Below are 26,161 nucleotides of genomic sequence, written 5' to 3' on the forward strand. Positions count from 1 at the left end.
GTATCGATGACGTCACCAGAAGACTCGTCTACCGTTTCGCTCTACCAATCATCAAGGGTCCAAAACAGGGCGATAGTCAGGGCAGCAGTCTTTTGTAGCCGTCAGAAAGCGGGGAACCTCGCAGCAAAGAATTTCGGACCACGTGGACATACAGGGGTCGATGAAGTGGATGGCCTTCCTCCAGAATTTTCACACGAAGCTCCTCGCGAACCTCTGGCTTGGACCGGTACCGCTGAAATCGCCCCACGTTGGAAGCGCCAACTGAAGTACCGGGTTTTAAGAACCCAGCGGTGCCAGGGTACAACACCCGAAGACTTCGAGTTATCCTGTTTGGGACTACAGAAACACAGAGTCTTCTAGGTGAAGTCAAAGATCGTATTTATTGGCTGCAGCCAGTAACAGGTATCCTAGAAGTACAACAATATGTATATTCTCAGGAGACTGCTCAATCTTATAAAGCCAGCCTTCCCTTTTTATACAAAATATTATGCTTTATGCAAACATTCCTTATTTTACAGTTGACCATTCACATATTTCCACTACAAAGAAAAAGCAGAGTCATGATGACAAGCCCATATTTCAGTTTGTCCAACCCATAATCAATTATCCGGCAAAGCCCAGTATTTCCATCAGATATCGTCGGACCCCCAATAAAAACGTGCACCTCCTCATCATAAAGTAAGTCATAAAGAAAGAAACAGAGACAGGTGTGTGTAAGATTAGACATGGCCAGTGTGAGATGAAAAGGTTTACGACATGTGCGCCTTGATGCTAATCTCACTCGGCCACTGGGAAAAGGAACTAGCCGAACAGGTTTGGCTTCAGGCAGGGGACTCAGCTCGCCCAGGTCACAGAAGAGTCAGCAAAGGTATACGTGCCCTTTTGACTCGATCTCAGCTTTAGTCGTTGTGCCTAGGGGAGGGCAATCACAAAATGGCTGCCGCTCACAAAATGGAACCCGAGGGTTCAAGACGGAAACTCTGAATTTGAGGTGACTACGTCACTCGAACATGACGAAAATGCTTGTACATAGTATCTCAATCATTACCGGTCTGCCAATACCAAAATCGTCATGATACGACGATGTTTATAACACGGGTCCAGAATCTTCAGTACTACAATGTGAGGGAGGGGCTGCACCTGTGTCCTGAATGGGGCTGGGCTTTTCCCACACAATGCTGGCTCCGCCCCCTGTGGTACGACTGATGACCCAAGCCCTGCCAGTGAATAGAGAGGGTGGTTGAGCCCATCAACAGTGCTCACAGACCAGCTGCGACTGGTTCTGTCCCCACCCTGCCCAAAGACAAAGGATTTGTCTGTATAAAAAGAGGCTGTGACCTCTTGAAAAATGTTCTTGTTCGCAACTTGAATCTGACCAGTGGCATGCTGCTGCTGGGGCCCGGGGGAAGGCTTGCCTCCCTGGGCCCTGCCCAGTCCCAGGACTCCTGAGGGACCTTTTCCTGGACAGGTGCTGGCCTTTATTGCTCATAGCGCTTGGGAGCGCTGTATTTCCCCCTAAGCGTTTGGAAGCGCTTGATTTTCACATTCAGCAGGAAGCGCTGGAATTGCTGTTGTAGCGCTTGGGAGCGCTGCTTTATTGTCCTTAAAGCACATGGAAGCGCTGTGCCCGTCTTTGGCGCTTGGGAGCGCTCTGTGTGCTTCATCCGGTGCCTACCCGGCATTTCCCCGCTCCCTGCAGCATTTTTGCCGTGCCAAGTATCGCTGCCGCCGCCCGGCCGGAAGTCAGGCAGGTCGGGGGCGGGACATTGAGACAACCGGAAGCGGACGGGAGCCCACCCTGCGCTCCGGTGAGAGGAGAAGCCGGCATCTTGTCTCCCCCCACCCTCCCCCCGGGCTCCCAAAGCGAGGGAGAGACCCGGAGAGAGAGAGGGAGGAGAAGCAGAGAGAGCCCCGAGGAGCGGGAGCTCTCGTGAAGCCACAGCTGCCGGCCCGCTTGCAGGGAAGGCGGGAGTGAGGAGGAGCCTTGGAGGCTCCAGAAGAAGACCGCCGTTGCAGCCTCCGTCCCCGCCGCCAGCCGGAGAAGAGAGAAGCCGGTAAGTGCTGGGGCGGGGGAGAGCAGGCGAGCGGCAGAGTCCCCCAAGAGGGACTTCACTGGAGGGGAGACACTTTGAGCGGCCCCGGTTGGCAGAGGGCCGCTCCAACGACCAGGGCATTTCCTCAGAGCCCGAGAGGCTCCGGCAGCATCTTGGTTTGTAGAGCCCCGAGAGGCTCACAGCCCCGCATTTGTTTCCAAGCCCACGAGGGGCTCAAGGCGCTATTTGTTCACGGAGCCCCGTGGCTCCAAGAGGGCACCAGTGTGGGAGAGCCCACGGGAGGCTCCAAACCGCCCATTTGTATTGACGAGCCCTGAGAGGCTCGAGGGGGCATTTTGTTTACTGGAGTCCGGCGAGGCTCCCAAGGAACAGATTGATTCTTCAGAGCCTGTGAGGCTCCAACGTGAGGCCCCATTGTTTCCACCAGTTGCCCAGCACTTTGTGGGCAACTGCCACGTCTAGGCTTGTGTTCTTGGCTGGCTGCACAGCCTGCCTAACATTTGGGACACAGGGCGTCCTAGCCCTAGAGAGGCCAGTTGGCCTAGGGACAGTCACAGGTGGTGACTAACGCGAGTTGGCGCAATTGTTCTTTAATACACCGCTGAATGTGTTGTTTAATGAGTCATGTGTTCTCCTGTGCTGCACCTCTGAATGTGTTGTAGATGCATCATGTGCCTTGTTCCTTACACCTCTGAATGTATGTTTATGCATCATGTGCTTTCCTCCCCTACACCACTGAATGTATAATGATGCATCATGTGTAATGTGCCTATGCCCCTACTTGTATTGTGATACTTAGGTGGTTGTTCTTGCTAGTACAGGTGGTGCTAGTGAGGTCCCGGTTCCCTGCGTGACCTGTTCCTAAGGTGGTTAGGATTGCGTACGTGGTACTTACCGGTTACCAGTGATTACTGGTTGTGTGCTTTATGTTCTATTTTGTGCTACATGATTATTTGGTGTTTAACTATCTCCAAGGGCTTGATACTGAGCTCGCCCCCTGACCAGAGTCCCAGGACCAGTGGACTTTTTTTGTGCCTTCTCTGACAAATTGCTGGGACTTGTCTGATCTCTCTTGAGCTCCTGGAGCCTCGCTGAAGTGTGCCTCGCTCATTCTCCTCGGCAGCTCGTGCACGGCAGTCCGTCCAAGCCTCGAGCAGCGCCGCTCTCCCCTGAGCCGCGCCGCTTCACTGGGTTGCCCGTATCCTGCCTTCCCCTCCTCTTCTGAGCCGCACACATTGGTCGCCCCAGAGAAACGCTTGTAGCTAGCCGGCCGCCCGCTCAAGTTTACTAAGGAGATCACTCGCATTATCCCGCAACCAGCACGGGAGGTACTGTCCGTTAGGCTCTAAGTTCTAGGCCTACAAGTATTGTATTCTAAGTTCTAAAAGTGCTGATTCCTGAAAGTGGTTCATGTGGCCCTGTCTTGTACATATCCCTTGTAAATTCTGCCCGTGCCTGTTGGCACATTGTAAAGTGTGTGTTTTATCTAATGTGTTTTGGTATAATACAAAGGCTATTTTTTATATATAACCTTGTGTGGAGTTTCCTTTGTGGTGGGCCTTGGGTGTTGTTGCTGGGGTGCGTGCGCAAATACTTAACTCACATCGCCTCCAAGTTTAGCCTTGCTGCTCGCGCCACGTTACCTAGAGGGTGAGCAGGGGTTATGTTGGTGTGTAACTCCCTTGCCCTGACTTAGGAGTGGTGGTCTCTGACTGACTTTGGCACAAGCCCTGGCCAGCCAGGGATCCCATTTCTAACACAGACCTTTTGAAAGTGCAAAATACAGTCACTTAAAGTGACATTAACAAAGGCTTATATTGGCTGAATCACTGCACCATGTTGTATTCTGTAGTGGGCAGAAGCAAAATGGGAATGATACAACAAAAGACCAATGGGTTTAGAGACGTGGCTGAAATCCTCGTTAAGTAAGCATATTATACATATTATTTTAGTAAAATAAAAAGGTCTTTGCTACTGCCAGATCTAAAAAACAGACAGGGGCAAGAGAAGAGGAAAGTGTTCCGGGTTGGGAAACATTACTGCAACCATAAACTAGGTTACGGGGGATGATATGGAGGGCAGACACTGGGGTACCTGTACATTTGAGGACCCATGCAGCCTCCTAGCACAATATGGGATTCCTCTTACACCTCGAACATGTAAATAGAAAGGGGGGGTCTACTGTTAAGAATGAACTATTTAACTCATACAGAAATTAAATGATTGGATCGATTAGCTGCAGGTGCTATTTATTCATTGGTTTGTTGCTTCAAAGGGACACCCAGTTGTTTTTTTTCTAATGTTGTTGATTTTTTAGAGCTGTTCCTTTCTACTTGTGCTAAATGTACTGTGGGCAATATATAAGTAGCTCAATTTCAGTTCTAAAATAGTTGCTGGTGCCAAAAGCTCTGCTTAGAGGTCTACCACAAGCACTATTTAATGTTAATGCATAGCAGGGCTGCTAGTCTTGACCCACCTCTTGCCTCTTGAATCCACTACCAGACATCCCCTTCCTTTCTATCTCACTCTTGCAGTTTCTTGCTTTCTCCCTTTGTGACTGGTTTTCTATCTTTCTTTTCTTCCTCGTCTCCTCTTTGTGTGTTTTCTCCCCTTGGGAAATTTCTTATCAGGAAAAAAAATACTGATCCCTAATAATGAGTGCTGTTGACCCCCACTAGCAACTATTATTAAGGACTGCTGGATATACTTCTCTTATGTGACAACCATATTAACATGTTTGTGTGTGGTGTGTGGTGATCTGTACAATTAAAATAATATTAACCATGGGACAACAAAACCAGTGTATTATCTTTCTCTCTGAAGACATGCCTTGGAATCAGGCATAACATCTACCGAAAAACATAAATACATCTGAATTGAATGACCACGTTTTAAAGGCCACTCTGTCCTCCAAAGAAAGGGAAGTCTCATCCAGAATTACACTGATTCATATATCCCCACCAGCACACGGCCTATGTTGGTTTTAATACAAGTGTGACATTCAAACGCCACTCTGATGCCCAGGTGCCCTATTATGTAATGGGGGCATTTTCCCTGTTTGCACCTCCCGCACTTTAAAACAGGTGCGCTGGGATGGAAACAAGGGAAGTGCGCCCTAATGCATAGAATGCTCTGGCCCCAGAGCAGTCGCAAACTCACGTTGCCTTAGGCCCATTGCTTTAATATGAAAAAACGAGCTGCTGCTTTGAAGACGTTCGCTGTTTCACAGTGAAGGCAGCAACCCGCCTGCACTTTTAAGGGAGATTAGAGATCGAGAGGGCTGTCATCAGGGGGTGCACTGACAACTTTTGTGCTCTGCGCCAGTATCTACAATATGGCACAGGTGCAGAGGCAAAGGGAATCCCTCATTTGCATGGGGCCATGCTTAAGTGGCTGAACGCTGCCTTGTAAATAAGGTGAAGCCCCTATTATTACATATAAGTCGATAAAAGTGATGTTCCTGTGGTGATAGGGCCCGGTAAATATGTGTTTTCCGATGATGGATAACGGAACCTCAGCTACCTGTATCAGTGATTCTTAACCTGTGGTCTGGAACTGCTTAGCAAATAAAGGAATATTTACAGAATAATAAAGTGAATATAAATAAAGAAGCAACATTTAAAATTGGACATTTTAAAACGTTCTGTACATCTGAAGAAATGTAAAATTAGGGGCTAAAATGTAAGTTGGCATCCTCAGATTGATTTGTGGGAGCAGTCAGTATAAGTAAATCAACAGCATATAATATGCTTGATGGGTGCCTCAGTTGAGTTTAGAAAAGCTCCAACCTTCTCATTAAAATTACAACTTAGATAGTTTATTTTTGTTTGTAAATTAAATAAACTAACCAAGAGTGTACTTGTTTTTTGAATGGTTATGTCTTTATTTTTGGGCAAACCATTGAGAATTCTTAGGTCAGTATCCCTGGCTTCCAGTAATAACCCAGTGGGGATCCACGGATTCCAATGTTTCACTGTGGGTCCCAGGATATCAGTATTGATTAAGGGCCCGATTCCAATGCAGTTTGGAAATCTTCCCAACCTAATGGGTTCGGGAATGGTTTCCGATCCCCTCGGATCGGGAGAGTCTGACCGACCGAGTGCGATGCATCCGGATGCTTCCAGATACGATTCGGGCGGACTCCCATTGACTTCAATGGGAGCCTATGTTCCGACCGAATGTATAGGCTCCCATTAAAGAAAGGGGTGGTAGGGAAAAATCGGGCACCCCCTGGTGCTTGCTACACTGTGCATGGCTGATAATAGCAGACCCCTGGGTACCACCACAGGCCTGAGTGGGAAGGTCCTGGGTGCAGGAGTGCCCACTACGGGCCCCCAAAGTCTCATTCCAACTGCCGATTCGAGTCAGACAGCACGATTTGGAAAGGCTGTCCGAACTCAGCATCGTATTCGGTCGTTCAGAAACTCAGCTCGTATGTTATGTTATGTTAGTTTATTTCTTCTATAGCGCACGGCTACTCCAGGGAGCATCCCGGCGCTTTAACGAAGAATATCGGCAAGTAAGACAACAACATAACAACTAAAATGCAGGCAGATAAGAAAGGGAAAAAATTATTTAGTGAAAAGCCACGTTTTCAGATCTTTTCTAAAAGCAAGGAGACTGGGGGCCTGTCTGAGGAAGAGTGGTAGTTCATTCCAAGCCTTGGGGCCAGATAGCGGAATGATCGACCTCCCAACCTTGCCCGCCTGATAGCCGGGACTGTCATCTTGGATAAATAAGATGATCTCAAAGACCTACTAGATACATAGCGGGAGAGACGTTTCCTAATGTACTTAGGGCCAGTGCCTTGTTGAGCTTTGAAGGCAAAAGTCAGGCTTTTGAAAAGAATTCTCTTAGCAATCGGTAACCAGTGTAAGGTGTTCAATAAGACAGTGGCACCTGCTCTTCTCGGGAGCCCGTAGATAGCACGGGCTGCCGAATTCTGGACTACTTGCAGACGGGTCAGAAGATATTTTGGTAGACCCAGAAAGAGAACGTTTGCATAGTCCAGTCGAGATCCAATCAAGGCCTGGACAATTATTTTCCTGTGCTGAAAAGACACTAAAGGAAGAAACTTCCTCAGCATACATAAAATGCCAAAGCATTTACCTGAAAGGCTCAAAATATGAGGCCCAAAGGAAAGTTCACTGTCCACAATCACTCCCAAGTTTTTGGCCTTGAGAGACACATTGTCTGGGGGAAACATATCTTGGGGCCACCAAGCTTTCCAGTCTGGTTCACAGGCGCACCCAAAAAAGAGCAGTAGATTCTGCTTCGTACAGCTCGGCCATTCCAAATGCAGTCGGGTTCGGATTGGGATATTCCTAACGCCTAACTTGCATCATACTCAGTCGGTCGGAAACCTTTCCAAGTCGGTCGGAAAGACACATTCCTAATCCAATTCGGAGGGAGCAAATGCCGTTAGGAGGCCTTCCTAATCGCATTGGAATCTGGACCTAAGTGGGGGTGTCAACATAAGCCAAAAGGTTAAGAACAACTAGTCTACATCATCAGAAATCTTTAGCTAGCTAACAATCTAACACAGAACCATTCGGAATTGTTGTGAGTCAGAGCCTGCCCTTTTTAGAAAAGGCTTTCCAGTACTGTCATTTTTCCTGTGCACAACTGCAACGTAAACCATGGTAGTCTCAGATCGTCATGGTTTACATGACTGTTTGTGATGTGCAGGGAGAAAACTCCCTGTGCATCAGGAATATTTCTATTGCAGCAAAAGACTTCTGCACTGGAGTTTGTTTCTGGAAAACTAAAACAATACAGAGTGGATTGCTATGATAATGTAGCCTGCCCAGTGTTATATTTTCATAGAGCGTGGTTTTGCTGTGTTTGTGAGTGTGCAAACATGTCCCACAGGAGAATTCAGAATACTGTGTGCAGACTGCCACATATCATGCAATCGTAAGATGCACCTCCAAACATATATTTTTATAGCCCCTCTCCAAAATAGATTGATGTAAGTTGGGGCTTCCTTAAACTTTTTGTAATAAATCCAAATGGGACCACAGAGTGACTTTGTCCCGGTCCTCAGCATGATAAGGAGAAATAAACCCAGAGAAAATAAAGCAGTCTGATACTCTAAGGCGCTGGTTACACACCCAGGAGTTCAATGCACTCCAATAAGCGAATGCTGAAATAAAATCTTACATTTTGCTCAACCCTAGCCGAATCGAGGATCGCCTCCTTTGGTTTTTCTTACCGCATGCGCTCCACGCTGGCGACCCTTCACTCGAGGCTGCCTCATTACAGCCCTGGTGAGTCACCACCCGTACACGGTGTGACGAAACACGTGTCGGCTTTGTGCTCTTGCTTGTACTGATTTCCTACTTAGAACCATTAAAACATTTTCTTCAAATTCACACTGTTGAATTACATTACTCTATTTAAAGTATCATTTCATTCAGGTTCTCACCTGAGAACTACGTGCTTTTGTCGTGTGCACAGGACACTTGTGGCACATTGACAGTGTGCCACCTTTTTGTGGCACACTTTCAGTGCACCTCCTAAGTGCATGTCTGCCTCTGTGACTGTATCAGTAATATGAAGTGTGTGCAGAGGCAAAGTTATTCCCTCATACATGAAGGAACACCCTCTGAAGATAGCACTGGTGTGACATGTGCACCAGCATTATCAATATTACAGAAAGGGGTCTCAAAAGCATCTTCACCCCCTTATGTAATACCATAGTACGCCTGGGGTGCCAAAACGCGTGCCCATGCCCGTTATGCTCCCAAGACTCTATGTGTGATGCAGCTCCAAATGCACAAAGTTGTTTCTGATAAAGCACTCATGAAAGGATTCCAAATTATGTGTAAAGGACTGAAGTGTAGCTGGCATACAAGACTGCTGAAGTATCAGTGATATCTTCCAGAACAAACTCTGGCAGTAGAGGGACGCTAGTCAGCTTCTGAACCCTCTGTTTCAGATGCTGCAATAGAGCCAATGAAAAGGAAGACTTACCAGAAGGGAGAAATAAAGAAGATGTGACCACAATTTTTCGGGGAATAAAATACAATTGGCAACTGTTTCACCAGCTGAATGAGAGGAAGAAGAAACCAGAATCTCTTGCATCAAATGTAAACTTCCATCACAACGAAAACCACCTTGTGTCAGATCATGTGGAGAATTTTGACTATTAGGAGGAAAGGGAAACGATAAAGACATTCCCTTGAGGTGGAAAAAAGCTAGAAATCCCCCTCCATGCTGCTGCTGTCCCTTCTAAAAACCAGAATAAAAGGTTTTGATTGTTCCAGGAGGTAAACATATGCATGCAGGGGGTCCTAAACTCTCCACAGGTTAGTTTAAACAGTAATATAGAACAAAATCCCTCCAGATGACTGAAACTTTGATTTAGTTGGAGGAATGTGCCACCTCAAGGGGAGATTTGGATTTGTTAACTCATGCCTATCTTCCTGTGGACCCTGATGATGATGATCTCTCATCCTCTCGAGGACGACAGCCTGACGCTCTTCGTCCGGAATTATCTACTGTTCCTCCTCCTGGCTCTAGATGTCGATCGCGAGGCCTCAAATCATCACAAACTAAACAGGACATCATTACCCCCATCTGCTCTTTGAGTGGCACTCCATCTCTTCTGACCTAATCGCCTCTAGTTGCTAGGCTCTCTGTAGTATGGCCTCATCCTTGATCTATGTCTGGTGGTTCGTCTAGCTACGGCCCGGTGGCCTGATGGGCCTTTGCTTGGTTCTCTACGGGAGGCAGACGTCGGAGATCTTTGACTTCCTAGGTGTCTGCCACCCCCCCACGTCGGATTCCCACAAGAGAGTGACTTCTCCAGAACGGCCTGTCTGCGGGATCCCGGGCTGTCCCGGTTAGACTCTGCACTTACCGGGCCCAGTTGGCTATTTGTCTTTGTTCTCTATATGCTCTCTTTCTCTCTCCCTTTCTTCTTGCATACCATTTTCCCTTGTATGTGTCTTTGATGGGGGCTGTGCTGTTGCAATCCTCTGGGGGGGTGTTGTGGGATCTATATTGGACTTATGGGCTCAGTCGGTTATCTGCCTATGTATTTTTCTTCTTTTCTGTGCTGCCTTTCTTTACTGTCTGCTCATCTTCCTTAGATGCACAATCTTTGGGGGCTGCCCTCTCTCGATTCTTTGGGGTTTTTTTTATGGGATCTGCTGGGGTATGCCTTGCCAATGCTGGGGGCAGGGTTGTTCCTTTTGCCCTTTCACTGCATTGACTGATGGTTTTGGGGGTTCAGGGGGTCTTGGGACTAAGACAGGTGGAAAAGGTGCGAGATACTACCCTTTTTGTTCCATGACAAACCCTGTTAAATTCCTCTCTCTTCATGTAAAGGGGCTGAACTCCCATAACAAGTGTCGCCAGATTTGGCGCTTTTTCCTCCAACACAATCCTGATGTGGTTTTTCTTCAGGAGACCCATCTGCTTTCCACTGACACCCGCCTTATGTCTCACCCCAAGTACCTCATCCAATATTGGCCATGCTCTCCTTCCAAGTCGAGCGAAGTGGGCATTCTTTTTTAGTCAGGCAGGCGCGAACGAATGCCAGGTGTACAGCTGATGACGGGGGAGGTTTCTCAAGGTAGACATGGTCTGGGGTCGGGGTACTTGCACTTTTGTTAACATATATGCACCTAACCAGGAACAGGACGCATTTCTTCATCTGTACCTGGGGGTCCTCCTCCGTTTCGTTTCTACCCCTGTTATCCTTGGAGGCGATTTTAACTTGGTCTGGAACCCTGAATAGGATCGCACTGCACCGGCACATCATGCTTCTTGGGCGATGTCAGCGAAACTGCGAGATGCCATCAGCGACTCCGGGTTAGTTAGCCCTTGGAGACACTTATACCCGGATTCTCGAGATTACTCTTTTTGTCTCACGTACATCGCTTGTATTCGCGCATTGACTACTTCTTTCTCTCGCCCCTCTTGATCCATATGCGGTGTTGCACGGAAATCTCTGACATATCTATCTCGGATATGCACATGTCTTGCTTACACTCCAACCTCCTGATGCCCATAATGAATCCCTCCCTCGGTGGAGATTGCCCACCCCCCTAGGCCCTCCAAGATCCTGTCAATGTGGCAGACATTTGCAGGGATATTGAAGCCTTCTTTCTCACCAATTCCCTTTATGATACCCCTGAGGGCGTCCGTTCAAAGCCACTATCCGGGGATCATCACAACGATATCCATCGGCCAGGTCTAGGGAGGCGCGCCTGGATGAACACACCCTTTCCAGTGATATTAAAGCCTTAGAATGCAAAGACCATATTCATCCGTCCCGTTACAACAAGCGGCTCCTAGCTAATCCTTGCGGTCAAGTACGCCTGCAGCGCACCAATAAGGCGGAGCGGGTACTAGTCAATCTCAAATAACATTTTTACACGGGTGGGGACAAGGTGGGGGCTTGCCTTGCACGGCGCCTTCGGGCTCAGCCCACCTGATCCCACATTGATCGGCTCCAAAAACCCGATGGTTCTTGGGCCATCTCAGAGGTAGACAAAAGTCTTGCACTGGAAGCCTTCTATAGGGATCTTTACGCACATGCTCTCTGTTCTCCAGACTCTGTCAAGGCTTTCCTCTATTCCTGTCCTTGGGACCCTATTAATCCCTATTTTATGAAGCTGCAATTACGGGAATATATGCTCCATCTCTTCAATAGCTTCACTTATTCCCAAGCTTGGCTAGGACCCGACCCTGCCTGCTTCCTTTCGGCCTATTGCCCTGTTAAACAATGACACCAAGATATTCACGGAATTCTGGCGAATTGATTGAAACCACATCTTTCGGGTCTCATTGACCCTGACCAAGTAGGGTTTATCCATCTCCGCTAGGGGGGCTGATAATATCCACAGGATAGCCCATTTGGTGGAGAAAGCACAAATCAAAGATATGTCCGTCTGTCTGGTGTACCTAGATTCCAAAAAGGCGTTTGATCACGTGGACTGGCGCTTTCTCTGGGCGGTCCTCCAGAAGGTTGGGCTGGGGCCTGGGATGATCTCCAAAACTGATGGCCCCATATGCGAACCCCACCACATGCATTCGATTTAATGGCTCTCTCACGGCTCCAATTCCTATCCATCGTGGTACTCACCAGGGGTGCCCGCTTTTTCCCTTACTTTTTGCCCTTGTGGTGGAACCCCTGGCTATTGCTCTGCGCAGCAATCACTTTATAAGGGGTATCCCCATGGGTGGCTATGAGCATAAAGCCTCTTTTTATGCTGATGACCTGATCCTATCTCTGTCATCACCATCGACCTCCCTTCCTGCGGTGGCGGCACTCCTGGACTCCTTTAAAGCTGCTTCCCGGTACCGGATCAACCTTGCAAAATCCAATGCTTCTAATCTTAAACTTCCAGCCCTGAAGGTCCAGGGACTGCGGGCCTGATCCCGGTGCAGTGGACCTATGTTTCAATTCGCTATCTGGGCCTTGATCTGACCCCCACACTTGCATCTTGGACCTTGGCTAATTGGCCCAGATATTGGAAATACATATGTGAGAAAATGAGTAGATGGGAGGGCCTACCCTGGCATGGTTAGGTCGACTCAATGCTATCAAGATGTCTCTTCTTCCTAAAATTCTCTACCTTTTTCAATGACTTCCCACCAAATTTATATGGGGGAGGTCTCGCCCTCACTTCTCTCACAAGATCCTTATGCTTCCTAGATCCAGCGGGTCCTTGCCTGTCCCAACTTGTTGGTATACTATGGGGTCTGCCATCTCTGGTTCATATCTGAATGGATTGTCCCCGAAATTGAGAAGCATTGGTTCCATTTTGAGCGGGCGGTGGCCTGTAGACCCCTGTGGGACCCCGCCTGGCTCCCGTGTGGGGCTCACCCCTGCAGTGCTTATATAGCTACTCGAACTAGAAGGGTCCTGGCGATCTGGGATAGACTGGCAGTTCCCCAGGGCCTTAAGACATTTCCTTCTCCAAACGCACCTCTAATGTGTAACCCCCTTTTTCCCCTGCCCTCCAACATCAGGCTTTTGCTGCCTGGACTGTGGAGTCATCCAGGACTTCTTTCAAGGCACTGCCCTCCATAACTTTGACCAGTGCAAACAAACTTTCCAGCTCTCGGAAAGCGCACGCATGCAATACTATCAGTTGAGGCATTGGCTTAGCTCTCCAATGTACATTGGGGAGGTGACTCGACAGCTCACTCCCTTTGAATTCTTGGTTCGTAGGTTTGTGGGGTCACGGGCCTGATTTCCAAAACGTACTCAGTCTTACAGCACTCTCAGCAACTCCCACCTTATAGCTATCAAATACATTGGGCCTCTGACCTGGTCGCTGACATCTCCCTGGAGGAGTAGGCCCGCTTGTGGAGGGACATTCCTAAGGTTTACCACAGTACACCTCAGCACGAATCAGCCTACAAACGAATGATAACAATGGTACTATGTCCCCACTCGCCTCCATCGGATGTTCCCGAATTCTCTACGCTTTGCTGGCGGTGTCAGAGTGATAGAGAGGACTTCTTGCATATCTGGTGGTCTTGCCCTGATCTCACGTTGTTTTGGAAGGAGGTCCTCAGTCACATTCAAGACGTGGTTGGTTTCCTGGTCCCCTCTACCCCGTTATAAGCGCTCTAGGGCATTAAACCTGACACACTGAAAGCCATGGCTAATGCAGAATGGCACTTGATCCTTCACTTGCTGGGAGCGGCGAGACAATCCATCGCCGCCTGTTGGAAGAAAAAACATTCTCCTCTCATTGCTGCCTGCTTGGTTCCTTCACTGTGGGATGTCCTGGCCTTAGAATTACTCACAGCGTGGCTTAAACACACAATTTGAACATATTTGGCAGCCACTTATACGCCTCTTCACCAAGACCAAACATTCCCGCCTGATGCCCCCCGGCTGCGTGCCCTGCAGCTGTTTCAAGACTCCCTGGAGCTCTTTTCTCAGAGTCGGAAATCAGAATCCCCAGAATGACTCACTTGGCCTGGCGGGCGGGTCTCTCGGCCCCCGAGCACCTCGGCCCCCATCTAGGGCCTTGACTTCCCAAAGAGCATCCAGCCTTGACTCCCCCTCCTATGGAGGGGCACCTTACCTGGATAGCCAACTCCTTTTCTCTCTGTTTCCCTATTCCTTCTGACTTCTTTTTTCTTTCTTTCTTCTCTTGTTTGTTCCTGTTCCTTTTCAATATGGCAGAAGTTGTTTAGTATTGTCGCAGTGTGAGGTATCTTCTCTCCATGTGGGGAGGGCTTCATAGTAGCTTGGGTGCAGCCCATTAGGATCCTACTGTATCCGTAGCTGTGGTTTTACCCCACTCTTCCCCTGGAAATCTTAATTCTGGACTGGCTTTTGTACTTCTATTCCTCCCCTATTCCTCTCCTAGGCTTAGGAACTTCAACCCTGACGTTTGTGACTTGGGAGCATCCCATGCTTTGTATCGCATTTGTTTACCATAATTTGTCGAAGGGGGGGGGGGGGGCATTGCCCTGCTGGGTTGCTTCTACACTGGTGTCCTACTGTATCAGCCTAGACTAGGATGCCTATTCACCGCTGTTCTTACTGTGCCATGTATCTCTTATATGCTTGATTTCAATCAAACAGATGTTAAACAAAAAACAAACTGCTCACAATAAAGAGTTCTGGATAAGCCCACTGAGCAGCACCAGGTGCGGGCTATGGAGCACCCTTTGATGAAGCATGAGGGGTATGCAACTTATAAAATCATCACTATGAGTTTAACTTAATCCTTTGGCCCCTGAAATAGGGTGCTTTGGTTTCCTTACACGATCAGCCAAGAATGTTCTGACTCTGTACTCATATCTTCAGGTATATGGCACCAAAGCTGTTCTAAAAGTATTTCCTCATATTCCCTCAGTCTTAACTCCGTGATATTCTGGTACCATATCACCTTATCCTTCTTGGGACTGGTTCATTCCAGAATGTTCCCTTGTTGAGAACCACATTGACAAAAGATTTAACCAGCAGAAGTAGAAGCAGGGCATCACATATTAAAAGGGCAAGTTCTAAGATGGCCAAGAACGTAGATTTAGAAGTTGAGGATCGAAAGTAGCCTGTTGATTCTGTTGATAAGCTTGCAGATGAGTGCTAGACACCTCCCTGGAAGAACAAGAAGCAGAAAGCGTTTTCTTGTAATGCTGCCTTGCTCAGTCTTATACCTGCCCCAACATCTGTGGTGTGGTGACTGCGATCCAACAGGAGAGATATTCTGTTACTGGGAGGTGAGATTAAAATGAGATCACACACTGAGCACTCTTAGGGAGAGGAGTGGATTAATGTCCGCCTTCCATATAAATAAGGAAATACAACAGCTTACGGCAGTGCTGAGCATGATGCTCAAATTCAAATTTAAGTGGCAGTGGCAGCTATCTGCTTCCACGAAAACTTTGCACTTGTCCCTATCTGCACCACACTCCAACAGCTCATGTCTCTTTAATCCTCCACCAGACAGTCCCTACCTCTTTACCTCACCCTTTCAGGTTCTTTTTAGGTCGAGCCTAGGCAGCGCGCATGTGCTGTTTGGAAGACCTGTAGTATTAAGTAAAATGACTTAGGTCCCTCCTGTTACTTACAATTTGTGCAATCCAGTGTCCTTCTTGTTTGCTGGCTCCTTACTGGTACATGCAGCGAAACGTCACTTCTGTATTTTTGCAAAGCATCAACGACCAAGTACAGAGTAGTTACGCTTGCATGGCTTTTCTGTTGTTTTGAAAGAACTATTTTGTTTGAATGTAGATTTCTGCCTGTAGCTTTTCAGACTGTTGCTGCTTCTTGTATTTCTTATTATTTCTCTCGGAGCGGGTTTTTACGAGCACAGCTCATGCTATCTTATGCCGCCTCGTAGACTGCCCCTCCCCTCCCCCCTGACTTCTAAGTGCTGAAGCTCACAGTGCTCTTTTTATGTAAGTTTGGCAGCCGCGCCTGTCTTTTGTTGTGAGCGGCGCGGGTGCCAACCTACTTATTTTAATGAGTGAGCTCCCGTCTCTTCCTCTGCCGCTTCTGCCTTTGACACAGCTTATCTAAAGCCCCCAGTGCTACGGATCCCTTTCAGACACACTGGAAGCAAATGTGGTGAGAGGGATCCGTTGTAGGGGTAAAGCATCTTCAAGTGAGATGGAATTTACGACAGTCTGAGGCACAGGCCGGGTGTGTCTGGGCTCCCCAGCTCCCTCATGCATATGGTGCTCACTTATATAGCTGCTCTTCGTAGCCCTTGAGCACTCTGGGAACATGGCAACAACAGGACTAAGGAAGAACACACTATATGGGGCAATGTGGGGCCGTAGCATAGGGAAGTCTCCTTAGGGAACACATGCCCTCAGGCGGTGGTTTTGCTGAAATAATTATGTTATTCATTTCACATGCAGTTACATTCCTCTTTGGATAGAGCTGCTTACCTCCCACTCCAAACTGAACCAGGCGCTACCGGTGCTTAAAAGATAAGGGAGGTTCGGTTCGGGATATTACCCCCAGGTCCCTCCGTCCTCGACACCTTCATAAACAAAGTGAGATAATCCATCTCACTGACAGAAATAAAGATGAAGGAATGCTGGACCTACCCTTTCCCTCCCGCCGGGAGTACATAAGCATACAGGTACCAGCATTCCCTCTGTTCTTTTTTTCTGTCATTCTGACTTGAATGTTTGACGTTTATTATTTCAAAGAAGGGAACCCAAACAGTTAGCTGTGGACCGTGGGAAAGTATGCTATAAGGGACAAAGGTCCTTAGCTTATCAGGATTAGGAGCAACAATATAATATAGGCCATGATAGGAGACTATATTTTGTCATCTGTCCAGCCGGACAGGGTATTTATTTGGAAAAGATCAACAAAAGGATTGAATGGTTATTAGGCACAGTCCTGTACCTTACTCAAGAAGGACAAACAACATATAAGGACAATTTTAAAGGCAAATAAAGGAGCAAAGCTGTGTCTAGCACTTTCCTGACAATACTTCCATTCAAACACTGAGTTAAAATTGGCCAGCTTTGCTCCTTTATTTGCCTGTAAAATTGTCCTTATATGCGCATTGGCCAGCACAGGAGTAGAATACGGTGTAAAACAGCTAATGCCCCCCTAGTGGACCATTTCACTGAAGCTGGGCACAACGAGAACGACTTGAAATGGACAATACTGAAAGTCGTGAAATTTCCACCCCGAGGTGGAGACATTTCTCAGTTACTCAACAGAGAGGAACTACAGACTATGATACAATTCGAGACAATAAGGAATGGTCTCAACCGAGCCGAAGATTGGACAACTTTACTATAACTCTAATATATTGCCCCCTTCCAGGCCTGGAATGGGCTTGATTTGAGACCGGGCACGTTGTTGTATACCTGTATAAGATCTAAATTGCATAGAATTATAATTCCGTGGTTTTAACTTATTTCTCTCGTCAATAATTGGTCTGAATAGTCATGTGTTATTTAGTAACAGCATTTCCATGTCACCAAAAGCACGAACAGCACCCACACAATCACAGTATCACAAAATGTAACTAAGATCCCCTGTTCTGTTCTTAGAACATGTTCCAAGATGGCGTGTAATATCCCATTTCCAATGCCCTTTCCAAGATGGCCGACGGAATAAGTAACCCGACTTCTATTTTTAATTTCTGACTGTGCCGCCTTAAGCCCTGCGAACCTGCATCCGGCCGTACTGCAATCCAAGCAATAGACGGACAGGACATCGCTCGCGATCCAAGGACATCTTCCCTCGGAGGCATAGTACTCCCCAGGTAAGCCCCCTCGCCCGCCACCTACTCCCGAAATCCACTTCGCCCGCATCCTTAAGCGGAGTGGTAAACTGATCCAAACTTTTCGTGTAATTATTACAGAGACACCCGCGGAGGCTAACGAGACCCCGCAGCTCCTCGAGATTGATCGATCTGAACTAACCAGGTATGTCCTCAGTCATGAACATCGTCCCCCACACATCCCATCCCACCCCCCTAAATTACCTAAAACTAAAGGATCCACCTTGTCTTCACAGAAACTCGATGTGTCTTAACTAGGATAGTGACCAGGACGCCTAGTACCCAGCCACCCAGGTAAATCGCTGCACCAGCGCACCCCATTAAAACAACTCCCATGTGGCCATAGATCAATACTCATATCCCCTTTACCCCACATGTACCCCCACCCCCCGCGCCTAACAATTTGGTGATTAAATTATACAGCTCAGAACACCTAAACCCTACAACAGGGTAAGCAAGCCACCCACCTACACTATAAAACACTGTATGAAAATGCACAAATGGATGGACACAGAATGGGTCTCTAGTGAACTTTTATAATTTTAATCAAATGATGTAAGAAACGCAAGCCTATGAAATCTTGAACGTGCTACGCAATTGTACCCTTAGACTGCAGTTATTCCAACAAAGGAAATGTCATTTAAGCATGGAACAATGTGATAAACACATGTCACTTATGCACAAGTTCCTGTATGCCCGGGTTAGGCACAATTACCAGACACCACCTAGAGCACGCTAAGCCTAATCTAAATAAACTGCAAAAGTGTGTTACAATTGTTCGTGCATGTTCTGTTGAAGGACCAGTCAGTAACTTAGCTACGGCTTTTTCTCTTCTTTTCCCCTAATTTTCCTCCTAAACAGGCTTGTGTATTATTGCAGGCAGGCAAATGTTGTCTAAACTTTAGTCCTGATGATGGTCCCATGTAATTGAGCAAGAGGGATCGAAACTCCGACTCGATATAGTGCTTTCACAACCGTACCATTGTGTTTTATTTTGTTGTGTCTAGCACTTTCCTGGCAATACTTCCATTCAAACACTGAGTTAAAAGTGGCCAGCTTTGCTCCTTTATTTGCCTGTAAAATTGTCCTTATATGTTGTTTGTCCTTCTTGAGTAAGGTACAGGACTGTGCCTGATAACCATTCAAACCTTTTGTTGATCTTTTCCAAATAAATACCCTGTCCGGCTGGACTGATGCCAAAATATAGTCTCCTATCATGGCCTATATTATATTGTTGCTCCTAATCCTGGTAAGCTAAGGACCTTTGTCCCTTATTGAATGTTTGACGTGACAGGAGCTTGTGCGCTCCTGGGATTGGACTTACTTTTGGAGGGCTGCTATTCGGTCACTCCGGTGGATGCCTCTCCCTCCCTGCTGGGCTTGGGGGGAGTGGCGCGGGTTGGTCTTGACGTTTCTTCATGCCACGCGTGGTGTTTGTCCTGCGTGGGCTCGGCGTTTGCCCGATGGCCGCCCCTCCTGGTCTGCCAGGCTTACTTGGGGCGCGGCCTCCTGCGTGATTCTGGATTCGCTGGGAAAATGCGGCCTTCCGGTTTTGCTGCTGCTTGCCTTCCGTCCTGGTGAGGTCAGGCGCTTCTGTCCCAGCGGTTTCTGTGGAGGTTTAATCCCAGGTCAGTGGGTGAGTACCGTATAACGGTTTTTGGTGTATTTGTGTGGTGCTTGCTGTGTTGCTGTTGCAATTACTTCGTGCACCTACCTTGAGATGGGGAAAAGTTCACGGAAGAGGCATCACAGGGAGAGGTCTTCTTCCTCTTCTTCTGAAGATTCTCGTTCTCCGTCTCCTGCCCGGTCCAGACGCTGTGGTGGGGGGGTGCACGCTTGAAGCGTTTGATACGTGAGACCCTTTCTGAGATGGGTGATGATGGGGCCTGCCGCAAAGGGCCGGCTCTGGTGTCTTCAGTGTCTTTTGGCGAGGAGTCTGCCTGGGCTGGAGGCGCTGACCTGAAGGGCAAATATATTGATAAGGGCGCTCTGCCTGGCATCTTGAAGCATGTTAAGGAGAACATGGGATTCCCGTATGAGGTTGTTCCCAGTGCCTCTAGGGGTCCTTTGTTACGGCAATTTCAGAGTACTGCAAGAGTTGATGTCCAGGTGCATTCCTTCATTAGGGACGTCCTGAAGAGGGAGTGGGCTGATCCAGATCGCATTTTCGTTTCTCGATTTATGGCTCACCTTTATCCTCTGCAGGAGATGGCTACTGAACTCCCGTATTCGATCCCTATTGACTCCTTTGTGGCTAGTTTGGTGGGTCGCACTTCATTGGCTGAGGACGCCGTGCTGAAGGATCCGGTGGATAAAAAGGCGGATGTTGCACTCAGGAAGGTTTATTCCAGTTCCCACCTGGCCTTGCAGGCCGGTGTTTATGGGACTTATTTTTTGCAGTCTCTGCTGTCTGACATTAAGACTCCCTATCAATCGATGGACGATGCCACTGACTGTTCCAGTCTTCTTGAGCGGATTGAGCGTCAGGTGAAGCTTCTGTCGGATGTCTCTTTTGATGTGGTGCGTGCGTCTGCACTGTCCGGTGGGGCTTGTGTCACAGTCTTGTCCTGAAAGACTGGAAAACTGACTCTACTCAGAAGGCTTGTGCTTTGCGTTTGGAATCCTTTGTCCCGAAATTTGGAGTTTCTTCTGCCAGTGTCTCCTGTGGTCCTCCCGGTTCTTCTTTGGTGGTCTTTGCGGGTACATCTGTCTCAAGGTCTCCCTTTGCAGCCTTCTCCTTCGCTGGTCTTGATGACGGATGCCACCTCCTTGGGGTGGGGGGCGACCTTGGGGTCCCGGTCCCTTCAGGGTCGTTGGTCCATCCTGGAAAGTCGCTGGTCGTCCAACTGAAGGGAGTTGACAGCTGTGTCCCGTGCTGTGATGGGGTTTCATGGCCGGTTGCTCGGCAGGAACGTTCTGGTGAGGTCGGACAATATGGTGGCTGTGGCCTATCTCAATCATCAGGGAGCGGTCTGTTTGGGCTCTCTGAACGCGGTGGTTGTTCCACTGTTCTGTTGGGCGGAGGGTAATCTGCTGTCTCTGACTGCGATTCATATCCGGGGAGTGGACAACTGTGTGGCGGATGTCCTGAGTCGTTGCTTTCCGGGTACTCTGGACTTGTCTCTCACCGGGGTTGCGTTTTGGCTTGTGTGTGGGAGGTTTGGGCGTCCCTTTCTGGACCACTTTGCCTCCCGGTACAATGCACAGCTTCCCCGCTTTTGCTCCCGGTTTCTGCAGGAGGGTTGTTGGGGGGTGGATGCCCTGTCGGTTCCTTGGCAGTCCCGCCTGCTTTATGCCTTTCCTCCTCTGGCACTGATTCCCCGGTTTCTGTCCCACCTGTGTCTGGAAGATCGGGAGGTGGTTGTGGTCCTGTCCTTTTGGCCTCGGAGGTCTTAGTTTCCGTTGGTTTGTCTTTTGGCGGTGCGGGGACCTTGGTTTCTCCCCCTGTCCCCGTCTCTCCTGAGGTCATCCCCGTCCCTGTCTCTTCTCCGGTTGCGGCTGTTGGTGTGGAGGTTGAGAGGCAGGGGTGGCGGCGGCGAGGTTTCCCAGAACATTTGGCGGTGGCCCTTCAGGGTTCACATCAGCCTTCTACCCTCAGGTCTTATGATCGGCATTGGGGTAATTTCAGTTGTTGGTGTTCGGCATTGAGCCTTTCACCTTTGCACTGTTCTTTGCAGGCTTTGCTTCAGTTTTTGTGGGAAGGTTTCGAGAAGGGTTGGGCTGTGTCCACTTTGCGTGCTCAGTGGGCGGCTCTTCGGCGTTTCGTTCCCCGTGGGGTAATCTTTCTGATGGTGAGGACTTGGTTTCTTGTCTGCTCGGCAGCTTTTCTCTTTCTCGTCCTGCGTCCCGGCCTTCCTTTCCCAAGTGGGATTTGCCCTTTGTCCTTCGGGCTTTAATTGGTCCTCCGTTTGAGCCTTTGTCAGAGGTGGACTTGAAGTTCGTTACTTTCAAGGTTGTGATTCTGGTGGCCATCACCTCTGCTCAACGCCTTGGCGAGTTGGGGGCTTTGATGGCGCGTGAGCCTTTCTTGTCCTTTTCGGAGGGTGTGGTGGTGCTTCGTCTTGATTCTTCTTTTGTGCCGAAGGTTGCTTCTCAGTTTCACAGGTGCCAGGAGTTGGTTTTGCCTGCGTTGGGTTCTGTTCTGGATTCCCCTGGTGGACCCTGTTGGTCCTTGTTGGATGTGTGCTGGGCTTTGCGCATTTATCTTGAGCGCACGGCGGGCTTTCGCGTGACTGATTCCCTTTTTGTCTCCTTTAGGGCTGCTTCCCGTGGGAATAGGGCTTCCTCTGTGTCTATCGGTCGTTGGCTGAAACAGGTAATTTCCTTGATCTACTCTCTGTCTGGTTCCCCTCCTCCTGTGGGTGTTCAGGGTCGTTCTACGCGGGGGGTGGCGGCCTCTTGGGCTGAGGTCCGGGGTGTTCCTCTCTCTGAGATTTGTAGGGCGGCCACTTGGGCTTCTTCCAATACTTTCATCAGACATTACCGTCTTCTCAACTTGTTGGGTGATGAGGGCGGTTTTGCATTGGGAGTGTTGGGTTGTGTTTGCCCATGATTCGTCTGTTTCTCAATAAACCTCTAGGTTTTTGTTTGCTGTCCTGGTGGTTGGTTGTGTTTTTTTCTGGATGAATGCCGGGGTCTGTTTGGTATTTCTCACTTTGTATATGAATGTGTCGAGGACGGAGGGACCTGGGGGTAATGTCCAATTACTTACCGGTAATCTTCATTACTCTGGGTCCCGTAATCCTCAACGCCTTCATGGATTCCCTCCCGCCCTCCCAATCTGCCGGCCTTCATCCTTGGCTTGGTATTTCAGAGGGAATGCTGGGACCTGTACGCTTATGTACTCCCGGCGGGAGGGGGAGGGTAGGTCCAGCATTACTTCGTCTTTTTGTCTGTCAGTGAGATGGATTATCTCACTTTGTATATGAAGGTGTCGAGGACTACGGGACCCGGGTAATGAAGATTACGGGTAAGTAATAGGACAATATTGCCCAAGTCATGCCTGTATTTAACAATTAAAGCTTCAAAGTCCTGCCTTTCCGAAATTTGTCAGTGAGAAACTTGTTACCGTCCTAAGTTTCCGAAGTATTTTTTCAGGCTTTTCACATTATTTTACATTTCCTTTCTCTGTGGCTCACTTTTCTTCCATCATTTTGTTTCACTTCTTCGTCCACGATTTTGTCTCGTTTTTAATTAATTTATTTTCCTGTTTTTATCTTGCATTCATGTTGTTTCCTCTGTCACTTTCCCCTCTTTTTTACAGGCTGACAGGTTTACGTTCCTCTAGTCTCCATTTTACTTTGCCTCTCCTTGTTTCACAAGCTTGCCAATCGGTTTTCCTGTTCCTGGCAATGCATCTATATATTAACATTAAAGCTACGCTGGCAGAGGCTGAATCTTACTTTTAGTTTGATAATTGATAATTGAAATGATCACATTTGGTGCATAACTTCCTTCTGTGATCCTGCCTGTCGTGGCTCTTTCATTAAGAGTTACAGCTCCTCTCAGCCACACACATATTTCTAGCTGCCATATTGTCAAATATTAATAAAAATACCAGGTGCAAAAGATTTCCTTCCATAACGCCTAATTTCAGGACATATTCATGCAGTGAGGAATGTTGACAGGTCTATAAATACCATCTAGACACATGTAGGGAGCACACAACATACAATGGAGTTCTCCCTTTATGTCTGATGCTCTCTCTTCTTTGGATTTCCATTTGTATGTCTGCTGTTACACAAGACCCCTCGAAATTATATATATGTATTATACTTTTAGGCGGGGCCACCGGAATAATGCGATTGTAGGACCGCAGCAGTTTCAGCATATTTATAGATTGGCCGCATTTGCCAGATAATCCACCCTCTTCTGCATAATATGCATATCTTAACAAAAAAAAAGCATTGGTCTTCTTTCATAGACCCTCAGCCCAAGATCATATTCCCATCTATTCCCAATAGACTCTTTGTCCTTGTGAAGAGTTCAACAGAATTAAAAACTGCTGTCAAGAGCTACACAACACTGGCCGTTCTTTAACAGTCAAGTGCTCACAACAAAAACTGTGAACCCTTTGCACAGCATTCAGTAGATTGCACTGGGGAGGACTAAGACAAACTTGTGACCATTGTGCAATTCCACCCCAAAATAGTACTGCATAAAATGGTGTTACCATTAGAGAGCGCAGTTATTCTAATGGAAGCAACCTGTTTTAATGTTATTTTTTTTGCACAATAAAAGGCCTCCTTTCTTTGTAATTATTATTAATCACACCTTGCCACATACTTCTAATTAGCATAATTGCACTCAGTACCACACACTTCCACGCCACACGATTCAACTCTTCAGATTTCTGTTCCACACCACATAATTTTATAACACACCATATATATCAACACACCACATACATCCAGTCCACACCACAGAATTCCACACCATGCCACAAAATTCAACAGTACGTCATATAATTAAACTCCTCTACAGAACACTCCACAACATACCATTCCACATAATTACTCCAAAACTCACAATTTCCCACCACACAATTACACAAGTAATTCAATCCAACACACAATTCCACTACACCTCACATACATACAGTCCATAACACATAGGTAAAAGACATTAACATTTACAATGCTAATATTTCTTATTCAATCAAATGCTAGACCTGTTGCATTTCCAATGCTTGTTTTCTCTGCTTTCTCCCTTTGTCACAGCTTTTTCCATCGTCCTCACCTCTGCCTTTTTGCTCTGGATTCAAATTTGATATGGTAAAGTATGATATGGTAAAAATGAGTCCCGGTGGGCCCCACCTGTAACCACTGGCTCAAATGAAGCACTAAGGCCAACCCATACCGTTGCTGAACTGCACAATTGCCCTTTACTATTAAATGTTAACGAAAGTGCCGAGTATTTGGTTGGGCCATCCGTATTCATGTTTCTATAACCTAAAGAAAATGAAGGAAACTATTTCAGATAATATTTTGTTAAACCAGTAAGGCTGCTGCGATTGTATTATGCATTCTCTTTACTTCAAAGTGTGGTTAGTCTGTTATATTTTTGATTTTTTTTTTCAGAATTGATATTTTTTTCTTTCCGTGCAGGCTCTTCGAGTGATGGGAAGAATAATGCGTGAATGCTGGTACGCCAACAGCACAGCCCGTCTGACGGCGCTTCGCATTAAGAAGACTATTGCTCAGATCTGTATCGAGGAAGATTTTAAAGTCTAAGTGGTTTGCTAGGGTGATAGAACATAGCTGGACCTAGTTTGTTGTTGTTATTTGCACTACCTCAGAGATATTCAGCATTTAAGTGCCCCACTCATACTATGTTCGACAGTGTGATCATCATTAGGGAACCTATTGGCATTGTCATCGATTGTCAACAAAACTACCAAACAGCCTTGACAGCTTTAGCTGATACACTACCTTAATTAAAAGTTTTCAGTTATTGAAGTGATATGGGGAATTCTGAAAAAAAATACTGTCTTGCTGCCAAAAAGGCTTGATATCTGCACACAGATTAGTTGGAAAGGCACATCTCTGTGCCTGCACACTTGACTAATGATTTGGACAAGTCAATACCCCAACGCAAGCACTCTGAGTAGAATTTTATTGAATAGATATTTGTATAGATATTCCACTATCTATTTTTCTACTGGTTTGTCTAGCACTATAGGTTTATTTTTTCCATTGGGATATGAACAATTCTACAGAAGCGTTTGATATTTTTGCAGAATGAATTCTGACACAAATTATACAAAATACGTGTTCGCGGATAATTTTGCTACACTTTCGAGTGGCGGCTGCATTTATGACTTATCAAAAGTTGTTTTCATTCTACCTTGTGCATCACGTTCACACACAGGCTCCACATAGTAACTTGGGATCTCGATATTTAGCTAGAGCATTTAGGGCCATAATGCAAGTGTTTGATGTAGGAGGGGATTGGGGTGAGTGAAATTTCCTCATGAATTTGTCATTCACCATGCAGTTTCTGATGGTATTTCAGCAGCGGAAATCTCCCAGGCAAACATAACAGGTCTGTGGTGTTTCTATGGGCAAGGCTGAAAACACTATTATAGGCCCCATCAGGAAATTCAGGGCACTAGTATTAAGGCCACTAACTAGCCTTTAAAGAGATGCAAAATGGCTAGCGGGCATGGAAGCAGCTCTACTTTGACGTGATGTTACTTGTTAAACGATAACCAAGCCAAAGTTGTGTTATCTCACACGCTTAAGCATATTTCCTGTAACTTGGTCTTTTGATACTCACACCACCTGTCTCCTTGACTGTAATATAATATTGACTCCATGAGTACTGGTATATATCATTGCAGTTGGTTCACATAAGGTGAATAAGTCTAAG

At 47.2% G+C, this 26,161-nt stretch overlaps 1 protein-coding gene across 1 annotated transcript in view; it reads left to right on the top strand.

The window, feature by feature from the left end:
• Positions 1 to 25,754, top strand: part of LOC147662073 (activin receptor type-1C-like) — a gene marked incomplete at its 5' end in the record, with an annotated part of 259,773 nt that extends 234,019 nt beyond the window's left edge. Inside the window, one exon of the mRNA XM_086951128.1 lies at positions 24,898 to 25,754. Within this exon, the coding sequence (XP_086807254.1) occupies positions 24,898 to 25,023 (126 nt within the window). The remainder of the gene's footprint in view (positions 1 to 24,897) is intronic.
• Positions 25,755 to 26,161: the final 407 nt, after the last annotated feature.

This window comes from Lissotriton vulgaris, unplaced genomic scaffold (genome assembly GCF_964263255.1).
Source record: "Lissotriton vulgaris unplaced genomic scaffold, aLisVul1.2 SCAFFOLD_909, whole genome shotgun sequence".
NCBI lineage: Eukaryota > Metazoa > Chordata > Amphibia > Caudata > Salamandridae > Lissotriton > Lissotriton vulgaris.